This window comes from Corylus avellana, chromosome ca9 (genome assembly GCF_901000735.1).
Source record: "Corylus avellana chromosome ca9, CavTom2PMs-1.0".
NCBI lineage: Eukaryota > Viridiplantae > Streptophyta > Magnoliopsida > Fagales > Betulaceae > Corylus > Corylus avellana.
Genome location: NC_081549.1, coordinates 19,394,713 through 19,406,129, shown reverse-complemented (window position 1 = coordinate 19,406,129; position 11,417 = coordinate 19,394,713). Strand labels below are relative to the sequence as shown.

At 34.6% G+C, this 11,417-nt stretch overlaps 2 protein-coding genes across 2 annotated transcripts; one reads left to right on the top strand and one right to left on the bottom strand.

Moving 5' to 3' along the window:
• Positions 1 to 2,218: 2,218 nt before the first annotated feature.
• On the top strand, positions 2,219 to 3,305 carry LOC132162430 (protein FAR-RED-ELONGATED HYPOCOTYL 1-LIKE-like; the record flags this gene model as incomplete). The annotated part of the gene is made up of 2 exons (XM_059572671.1): positions 2,219 to 2,885; positions 3,069 to 3,305. Coding segments are annotated over 2 exons (744 nt in total), but the record flags the coding sequence as incomplete, so codon positions are not given.
• A 2,337-nt stretch (positions 3,306 to 5,642) lies between these two features.
• LOC132161993 (laccase-17-like) lies at positions 5,643 to 8,990 on the bottom strand. The gene is made up of 6 exons (XM_059572230.1): positions 8,873 to 8,990; positions 8,601 to 8,752; positions 8,257 to 8,501; positions 8,020 to 8,148; positions 6,947 to 7,909; positions 5,643 to 5,927 (listed from the first exon to the last, which is right to left on the bottom strand). The coding sequence occupies exons 1-6, from the start codon at positions 8,987 to 8,989 to the stop codon at positions 5,797 to 5,799; spliced, it is 1,737 nt and encodes a 578-aa protein (XP_059428213.1). The 5' UTR covers position 8,990; the 3' UTR covers positions 5,643 to 5,796.
• Between the last annotated feature and the right edge of the window lie 2,427 nt (positions 8,991 to 11,417).

Sequence of the window (11,417 nt, the reverse complement as noted above, 5' to 3'; positions counted from 1 at the left end):
ATGTATCCCAGCTCAAGTTTGTTGAGCACTGTAGCTCAACAATGTATATTATATATTAATAAAAAAATGATTTCTTTTATCTCTTCTCTAATAAAAAACTATTTTATCATCTCTCTTCTATAAAAATGAAAAACCAGCCTTCTTCTTCTCCTCTTTCTCTTCCAACATTATTTAAGAACCTTTATTGTTAATAACTTGCTATTGAATGCTTTATTTTAGAACAATATGATGGTTAATAAGAAACTTGGTATTAAATGCTTCATTTTTTTTCTTCTTAAATATGACAATTAGAAAAAATACAAAATTTTAAAAAAATATGACCACTAGGAAAATAATTTTTTTTTTTTTTTAAATATGATCATTAAAAAAAGACAAATTTTAAAAAAATATGATTGTTAGGAAATGACAAAGTTTAAAAAATATGATTGTTGAAGAAATAATAAATAAAGAATATTTAAATGAAATAGTGAAAATGAATAGCTAAAATGCTGAGCCGAATATAGTACTTTTAAAAAGTTGATAGTTAAAATAGAAAAAAATAATATTTTTGCTAAATTTAGCTAAAATTTTGCTAAGCCAAATGTGAATGTTCTTAGCAATATTAAGAGGAATAGTCTAAAGAAATGATTCAAGTTATCATTTTTTTCATACATTTTTTTATCTCATCTTATAAATTAATTATTAGATTTGTAAACTATGTAGACTCCACACAAATTCAATAGTGGACCTCACAAATTTAATAGTTGATCTATTAAATTTGAATAATAATATGAAAAAATTATAAAAAAAAATATTGACGTGAATCACTTTTAAATAACGTATATGCACAAAGGCAAAGATGATGGGTCCCTATGCAGGAGATCTTTTATGTCAACCAATCTCAGTGGTTGGGAATTTTTTCTTTATTTATATGATAACAATAGAAGCAAAGGCAAGTTGCTATCTTTCCTTTCTTTTTCTTTTTTTATTATTTATTATTTATTATTATTATTATTATTATTATTTAATTCAATGCAGAGAGAGGAGGGCAAGGGGAAGTTGCCATCTTTCGTCTATGATATCATATGGTGATAATATCTTTGGGACAAAGTTTTCCTCCAAACTAGGTTGGAGGAAATTCCTCCAACCTTGTCTCTAAAATTGACATGTGTCATCAAACATGTGCTTTTCACATGTTTTTTTTAATACCCTAATTTCCACAAACTATAGTTAACTCCACCGTCAGTTTCTCTCTCTCACGTTCTCTCTCTCTCTCTCACGTCCTCTCTCTCTCCTTCCCCTCCCACACGAGACCAAGCTGTCTTTCCAACCCAAAAAATCTCTTCATTGAAACTTTGCTAAGAGGTTTTTTTTAAAAAAAAAAGAAAAGATTTTTAAGAGGGGCGATTGGGTTTTTCTTAAATTTTCAAAACCATCTATTTAACAAATAAAGATTATTCTTCAATCTGAGCATTTTTTGATGATCCCTTCAATCTGAGCATGGTAAAATTTTTTTATGAAATTTCCAGAAAAGTTTCAATCTTTGATGATCCCTTCAATCTGAGCATTTTTTGTTATCTTTTCCGACTAAAAAAAGAGAAAGTACAATTGTTATTTTTTGTTAAATTTTTAAGAAAACCCAATCAACCCTCTTAAAAATCTTTTCTTTTTTTAAAAAAACACTCTTCCGTAAAGACGGAGAGATTTTTTTGGGTTGGAAAGACAGCTTGGTCTCGTTTGGGAGGGGAAGGAGGGAGAGAGAACGTGAGAGAGAGAGAGAGAGAGAGAGAGAGAATGTGAAAGAGAGAGAAACTAACGGTGGAGTTAACTATAGTTTGTGGAAATTAGGGTATTAAAAAAAACATGTGAGAAGCACATGTTTGAGGACACATGTCAATTTTAGAGACTAGGTTGGAGGAATTTCCTCCAACCTAGTTTGGAGGAAAACTTTGTCCATTAAAAAAAACAAAAATCACAATTAATTATAGTCCAGTGTTTTGTGGTTCATATGCGGTGATTGTTTACACTGGATTTTTCAAGCATCCTTTTTTTGTGTAGTTCCCAAAATAAAGATGGGGATAAATACAACTGAGAAAAGTTGAGCTTCATATTTCTCTCTGCAGCTTTAGCTAGGAAGATGAAAGGTGGTTATGTTATGTGCATTGCCTTCAATTTTTTACATAAATATTGCAATATTTATCTTTTATCACAGGGATTTTTTATTTCCTTATAAACATTTTCCATATTACACTTCAGCTTCCATGTCAATAAAGCGCTCAGGAACAACATCGCTGACTTGAACAAAAAAAGAAAATTACAGGCAGGGCAACTGGATTTGCCTATACCAAAGCACAAATGCTGGAATCGCAGCTTTGCTTCTGAACATGTCTCTGTGTTTGAAAAAAATCCTGAACTGAAGAGCATATTTCCACACATAATAACTGGAAAAACAGAGGGAGCAACAGTGGGTGATGAGTCAGAGACTGAATCAGTGAAAGATAGCAATAATTTTGCTGGAGATTGTGACTGTGTGATGTCTTCGTATGAAGCTAATCTCCCACTACAGCATGCAAAAACATATCTATTCGATAAGCCTTCCACTTCATCTGATAATAGTGACAGCAATAGTTCTAAGCATAACCACCACCCTTTTGGTTCCTGCAAAGACAAGCTGGCATTGATGATTGGGGAGCATCCTCCTCCCCATAATGATGGATTACAAGCATTCCAGAATCTTGAGGAGCAGCTCCTAGAAATCTGTAAGGAAGTGGATTATACTTGCTCAGATTATGGAAACGACAGGATTGAACAGTATACAGATAAGGAACTTGAAGATATTCCCTTCTCCAATGAGGTTAACCCAAATATGTTTGTTCTTTCATCTGGAAGATGGAGTGTAAACCAAGGTAATCTAGAATTGGATAGGAGCATAATATATATAATAATATCTGTGATGTGAATGTGCATGAAAGCTTTAGACCATCCAATCTTCCTGTAAATCCTTCTTTCTAGTATTTATATGTAATTTGTTGGATTTTTATTTTTACAATTTACTGGGTGGGGAAATAATTTGACCATTTTGTATGCAGATGCTCAATCAAGCAATATTAGGGAACCAACGATTGATCAAGAATTCGAGCAGTACTTTTCCAAGCTTATGCTGTAGCAATGGTGACATAAAAATGAGTAGCTAAATGTATATATTGATTTCTGTTGTATGCGAGTCTTGTGACTGACGTGAGGATGTAAAACGGCTTGTTATTTCTGATCATTTCGTTCCAATGATCCTCGGAAAAAGAAAATGTGAGACAGCTCTATTTAGCTTTTCCCTCTGCCTTCTCTAGCTATATACTAGATATTAATCTTATTCGAATATATTAATGTGAGTAGTAATATTCGGTTTTGTGTTTTTTTATTTTTTGGGGGTTGGAATTCAAGGGGAAGAATGAGTTTTCTCTTGGAGGCCCAGACTAATAAAATAATATTATATGGTTTTTTGGTCAATAAATCATCTACGTTTTCCAACTGATATACACTGTTCTTACTGTAAAATTGACTGTACACAAGTTAAACAAAAAATGCGAGCTTACGTAGATGTCAAGTGTTTTATTTATTTATTTTTTTAACGAATTATATCTTCGTTGATATAACAATTAAATGAGGCAAAATGTTCCGTACAATGCTAAATATATAATTTAGAATCTTTATAACTCAAACATTATCTATGACATACACAATAGTCGTTCGGGCTATTATAAGACTATTTAAAAAAAGTTACCGTCTTAATCAGTTTCAGATCTACAGTAAATTCTGGTGAATCACGTCTTTATCCGCTACCAGATTCTTGATTCCTTGGGGTTTTTTTTTTTATTTTTTATTTTTTATCTTCGCTACTAGTGCTTTATCAATCGCAATCTCCTTTAATGCCTTTATTTTATTATACAACCTGTCGTGAAAATCCCCATCTCCTGTGAAACACCAAGCCAAGCATCCTCACCATCTTCCCCAACCTCCGGCGAAACCCATTCCCATCTCCAGCGAAACCCCAAACCAAATCTTCAAACCCATTATTAATTTGGTACGACTCCGGGTACCAGATCGGTACGTTGTTAGGTTGATTGCAAGTGTATATAAGGCAGTCAGCATAACCGAAGAAAATTAAGAAAGATCCATTTGGCTTGTTTGTAATATGTTGATTTGGAGATAATATCGAAGACTCAATAATATGTACCCTTGGATTCGTCCAATTCATCCTGTCACTATCGCTCTCTATAATCCTCTCTTCCCTTCTATCCATTCAATATCATCTTTATATACTTAGTAAATAAATAAAGAATACAAATACGCATTGACTTTGGCACTTTTAACGTCGACCAAAAGCCGACGCTAATGGTCAACTTTTTTGTAGTGAATTTTAGCAAAGGAGAACTAAATAGAACAAATTTTTAGGAATAAAAAATTGATTTTGAAAGGATTATTTCGAAAAAACAAATAATTGTAATTAAAAAAAAAAAAAAAAAAAAAATTGTGGGATCACGTTGAAGCTTGTTATCTTTTCCATGACTCGACTGTACAATCATGTCAATTGGCAGGCTCCAAGTCGTAGTTAACTCGCTAATTTCAGAACTACGTAACCAGATCAACTTTATTTACAAGCAAATAGTAATTGTCAGATGGAAAAGAAATTGTACTATGAGCTACTTTGGTATTCAAAAAGGCTGGCGAAAGCGATCAGAATTATACTATTCTATTCGGAATATGCGACTAGTTAGAGGTGAAAAAGCGGACGGTTAATAACCGTTAACCGCTAATCGTTTCTAAATGCAGTTAAAAAAAATCATTAATCGCCTAAGTGATTTTAAGTTTTTTCAAAACTGCTAACCGTTAAACGCTGACTACCTATACATATATAAAATTCAAGAAATGATGTCGTTTTTGTGTTTAAAATTTTAAATATATATAAAATTGTATAAAAATCTAAAAACGATGTCATATGTTGTATGATATTTAATATTATCGTGTTACCATATAAACGATATCCGCGTAGGCGGTTACAATTAGCAATTTTAGCCAATAACAACTAACCATAACCGTCTTTTCACCCCTATAAGTGACCATATTAGCGGGCACCAATGACACTATGACAAGAAAGGTTAGACACGATAGAAACTCCAAGCCCTCTCTCAGACCCGATTGAGCGATAACCTCACTCAACCTCATCATAATATTAATAAGACATAAGATAATTAATTTACACTAATCAACATGAGAAGTCTTATTGCTCATACCCTAATATTTTCCCAATCATATTGAGATTGCCTTGAGCCTACTTAACCACCACCCTTAAAGGTACTTTAGTAGTTGAAGTTAACATTGAAAGCTGCATATCTATTAGTTGGGATATATAATTAACCATTCCCATGGCTGCACATGAGTTCCTCCTCTCTCAACCAAAATTGAAAAAACAATGGGAAAGGATTTTGTTATAAATGAATAATCAACATTATTAAGTTAAAAAGGGACAATAAAAGAAGATCATTAATTGATATAATTAATGAACCAATCTCTTGAGAGCCCCTTTTCTCTCTCGCTCAACCAAAGGTGAAAAACAATGGAAAAACATTAAAGGAATCAATTCTGTCTCATTTATTAATAAGCGAACATAAAACTCAAATAACACAGAGCAAAAGCAAAACAACGGGAAAACATTTGCTTCTCAAAGAACAATTATTAATTAAAATTGAACAATAAAACAAAATCACTCTGGAAAAAAAAATACAATTGATATCCGCCTATCCAGACCGACGATCGGTCCAGTTAGCACTGTGGGAGATCGGACGGTGGCGGTGGTAACTTCTGATTCGGCCCTGGCCCATCCAATACAATCCACGCCATCTTTAGCCCCCAGCTCGTGTGGACATCTAGATGGCAATGCATAAACCACACCCCTGTTGACACGTCAAGAAAAAAAAAAAAACTAATTAATGAGCATTACAATCTATAATAGAGTTTCTTTTGTTTATAAGAGAATCAAATCAAATGTCGTTTCTCCTCTTATTATATTCTTCAGGTAAATAAGTTAATATCCATTCTTTTAGTTTTCTCTAAGTAATAGTACTACTATATTTTTATTTTACAATAGTTAAATAATGTTGGCGTATAATTTCAAATTAATTAATGTTTTTTGAAAAGAGTCTATTTCATAGTAAAAAAGAAACTAACCCGAATGTTCTTGCTCAGCAAAGACACAAATTAATTAATATATGTTAGATGGGAGTGTCCATCTTTGAATAAATATCAAATAAAATTATAATATCTAGCATTTTTATATATTAACTTAAACATCATGTAATAGGGTTTTTTCAATAAATAATATTAAAAATTATATTTTTATCCCACAATATTAATGTAGCAGTCCGAATCATTTCTTATATCAGCATTTATTAAAAAATATCAAAAATTAGTTATGACAATCACATCAACCCCAAATTGTATCTCTGATATTATTTTGGAAGAGCAAATTGCTCTTTTTCATGGAGTATTAATGAAATGCAAGTGATCCATTTATTAAAAAAAAAAAAATATTAAATTATTATAAGATAAAAATATAATTTCTAACGTTAATTTTTTTAAATAGATACACATTTTTATGTGTTAAAAAAAAAAAAAAAAAAAAAAAGACAACTTTCGGTACACCACCAAAAATAGAAAAACGAAAGTTTTTTCCTTCATTGATGATATTATATATATTATATATTATCTATTCTGCTAATTCCATTATTAAAAAAAATGTTATTTGTACAATTTTTATTAGTATGAGATACATACGTATAGTTAAGGATGCATATGATCGGAGTTGTATGTATCTCTATATTCACAAAAATAATAATAATAATAATAATAATAATAATTTAATAAAGTGTAGAAATAAAGCTAAAAAATTTCAAGTCTGCCCGCAGAAATACACCTGGGTTGTCAGCCAAGAAGCGAATAGCGAGCCAACCGCCGGCCGGAACTCCGGCCGTGTTCCTTTCAACCGGGTCGACTAGATTGAAGCTAGCTGGGTCCTTGTTGGGATCATAGTTTCCGAAACCTTGTCCGACAACAAAGAAATTGAAACCGTGAAGATGGAGAGGGTGGCTCTCCGCACCAAGAATGCCGGTGCCCTGCAGTATCACCTCCACGCTCGCGTTGTACGGCAACACCAAAACGCGGGTTCCGTTGCTGACGTTAGTGTTATTGGGCGGCGTTCCGGTATAGTTAAACGTCACCAGTGGCGTTGACGGGAAATCAGTAGTGTAAACGCCGTTAGACTGTCCAAAAAAGTGGGCTTGGAGTAAAGCCACCGAGGGGAGATTAAAAGACACGTTGTTAACGGAAGCGGCGAATTTTGTGGTGTTGGTGGGTCCTTGACACGTGGTGTTTGCAGGACAAGGGAAAGTCCCGAGCCCGACAACGAAGAAAAATTTCTTGCCCACGGTTTGAGGAACGGTGGCGGTGTAGATGGGGTTGGCCAAGCTGCGGAATTTTTTGGTGAAATTTGCGACGAAGTTTGTGGCATTGATGGGTGGGAAGGTTGGTTTGACAAGAGTAAGGTTTTTATGGGAGGATTTATGTGATGGGTGGATGTATTTGAGGATGCCGGCGACGGTGGAGTTGTCAAAGGTGCCTTGGCCGGTGAAGTAGGGCCTGGCGGCCATGCGGAAAGTGGCGTTGGGGTAGTAGGGCTTGGTTTTGAGGAGAACGTTTGTGGTTTGGCCTGGGGTGATGAGGAGGATGTCCGTTTCGAAAGGTTTAACGTACACCGCGTCCGCGTCAACGATGGTGAGGTTGTGGCCTGCGATACTGAAGAAAAGCTCGTCGTTGAGTGCAGCGTTGATCAAGCGTAGCAGATATGTCTTCCCTGGCTTGACCTTCAGCTCGTATGTGTCTGCAAAACAAAATAAATTCTTTCAAAAAAAATAATAATAATATTTTTTTATGATTTTTTTTTTCAAAAAAAAAAAACTCTCAAACAATATTTAATAGTTAGTTACACACCTTTAGTAGAGCAGTTGTACAATGGCCCCGGAAGGCCATTGATGGTGTAAGCATCAGAAACGTTGGGCCCTGATCCTGTTTGAAGAGCCTGGGCAATCACAGCCTCTGGATCTACGTTAAACCACTCTCCTGTGTAATCCCAAAACCACGCAAAAAAAAAAAAAAATGAACAACTTGTTAATTAATTAATTAATTACCAAAAATGATCACATGCATGAGCTGGTTAATTTAAATTACCAAAAATGATTGTCTTTTCCGCGTAGGGTTTCTGAAAAGGGTAAGATTCATTGCGCCTTGGGAGGATGATGATGGGTCCATAAATGGAGGATCTCAGCCACGAGATGTGAGCATGCCATAAGAGAGTTCCTCTTTGCCCAGTGACAGTGAAGTTGTAGTTGAACGATTGGCCGGTTTGTATAGGACACTGCGTAACGTAAGCTGGCCCATCAGCCCACCCACTTCTAAGCTGCCGAACTCCATGCCTGCATTACATAATCTCATACAAAATAAACACATTAGACATTAATTACTATATATATACATAATTAATTCATGTGTTATATATATATGGACCGACGTACCAATGAATTGTGACATTGTTTGTAACATGATTAACGACCTTAACAATAACTCGATCGCCTTCCCTGGCCACCAACGGAGGCCCCGGAAACTGTCCGTTGACACTCAGAATGCTCCTTGTATGGCACAGCCTCGTAACGGTGAGGTTGTTGATCTTAAAATATTGAAGGAAAAGTAATTACAAACCCAGATTAACGAAAAAAAGAAAATTTAATTTAATTAGAAAGAAAGTAAAATCAAAATGTACGTTCCAGCTTAAATTATAGTAATGTACATTGAATGTGTAGTGCCTCGTTATCCCCATAGCAAATTCTGGAAATGACGATAACACACAGAAACCAAGTAGCAGAGCAGCCATTGAAGCAAACGAAGGAGCATTGGAGGAACTCATGTTCTCTCTCTCTCTCTCTCTCTCTCTTTCTCTCTTGTAAGGGTACTGTGTTGGAGATAGGCTGTGAGGGTTATTATTATATAGAGAAATTAGGTGGCGACAGTAGGAGATGGAGTTTTCATGGGGGGGTGCTTCATGCTATTGTCATGGACCTTACCTTCTCTCCGGTAAATATAGGTGTTGGTCAAGCTGAATTTTAGAGTGTTGATGAAGTAAAATTTAATTTTCCTGATTATTCTACAATAAATTTGATTACCACAATGACCTTTTCCTCATTGGCTGAACTTATAAACGTAATTAGAAAATTAACAACAAAGAAATTATCTTGATTATGTAGTTAAAAAGTCAATTAATCTAGTACTAGTGTACAATCATTACTGTCATTCTAGGTGTCTAATTGTTGGAGAAAGAGTTAGTCACACCTAGTTATCTTCTTTACCTACAATGCAAAATTGATACAAGCCCAGAAAAAAATAAATAAAAGATGCCCAACAACACCAGAATTGGAAAAAAAAAAAAAAAAAAAAAAAAAGTTTACAGGCGATATATATAGTAGTTAATTTTTAATTAGTACTTCTGTATAATTAATTATGAGATTGTAGCTTATTAAAGGAGCTGGGTAGTTGCACCGTATTCAATTCCCAAGCTATGAGTATTTCCTACTTCCCTTCGTTTTAAATCCATGGGCCTATGAACAACTGTGGTACCTTGGAAACTAAGGAATAGATTCTATTACACCATATGATAAGAGTTTCACCAAAGCAAAACATATATTATATTTTGAAACTAAGGAATAGATTCTATTACACCATATGATAAGAGTTTCACCAAAGCAAAACATATATTATATTTTAGGCTCGTCGCCATCGTTCGTCACTTCAATTTGTGTTGATGCAAAGACCTATGGTGATTTCTAAGGATTGCCTCAAGTAATAAGAGCTTCTGGTGGTATTCTCATTATTCAACTCTTTTTTATAGAGCCGATTTTATCAGATGAGTTAGACTTATAAATTTTTTTATAGTATCAGAGTCTACCACAGGACGAATGAGATCCACATTACTTATCTCATAACAAGGACCATGAAAAATATTGGCCTGCAAGTAAGGGAGGATGTTGGGGAATAATCTCACATTGATTATGAACAAGATTTTGGCATGTTTATAAGGAGTGAACAACTCTTTCTTATTGAACCGATTTTATGAAACGAGTTATGCTCACGAATTTCTTTACCCATCAGGTCTAAGATTCAAATTTTCTTGGATAAAAATAATTTTTTGGAGTCAACGAGCGAGCGAAGTCAAGAAATGCTTTGCACGGCTCCAAAGTTTACCAAATAAAAATAAGTACACAGAATGGTCCTCCATAAACGGTAATTTTAAGATGGCTTTTTAAAGAGAGCTCAGCAATAATGAAAAGGAATTAAAAGGATTCACGGGGGAAATCCGCCGTCCGGGTACGTCTCAAGTACTAGAAAATTGAATCCAAGCTTGAAAATAGCAGTCGACGAAACTAAAAGACAGCCGTTGGATGTGTTGGTCGAGGTGGTCAAATACATTCGTGCCAAGTGCCAACTCGTTGGAAGAGATTGATGGACCACCCGATCTTGGCACTTGACGAAAATGACATATATCTGCCGCTCATAAAGGGCACAGCCAAGGGTTGAGATGTCATCCTGTAGACCCATGCAATGAAAAAGCATGTGATCGGAAAAGCTAATGTCCACCTAATGCTTGGGGAATGCGTGAATTGATTGGTCAAAGCTTGTCAAATTTGGTGATCAGAAGACCGTAGGATATAAAAATTAAGATGGACCCGTGCAATGAAAGAGTTTGTGATTAGTAAAGCTCAAGTGCACCTAATTATGCTTTGGGATTGCGTCAAGTTAATTGATCAAATTTTGACTTATTAGGAAACCAGAGGACCCAAGAAAAAGACAAAGATATAGAAAGGGAAAAAAGTATATTGAAGAGTAAAATCCGAGTAACAACAATTCTAGTGACATGACGATATCTCTTTTAGAAAATACGCAACAGTTATAGCTTTGTAGGTAACAAAGCAACAGTGTGCCTAGATTTCCCAACTAGGGTGAAAAGGATGGTATTCTGGGCTTAGCCCAATCATCTATACAATAGGCTGCATTATATTTTATTCATGTATGTGGCCCAAATGAGGAATTCAGTACAGGTGACAAAACAACAATACACAACGACCACACAATTTCAATTCAGCAAGAATTTGTAATAGATCATGTCCTTCACATGCAATCCTTCATCTAGTTCTTTAATTGCCAAGTTGGTAAACTCAAATAATTCCTCTATGCAGTCTTGGATTGAGATGCTTTTGTAATTTTTAACAATTTCATAGACTTGTTATTTGCTCAATTTGACTCTTGCCGTATTAGCAAGAGCCAAAACAAAGTGATCCTCT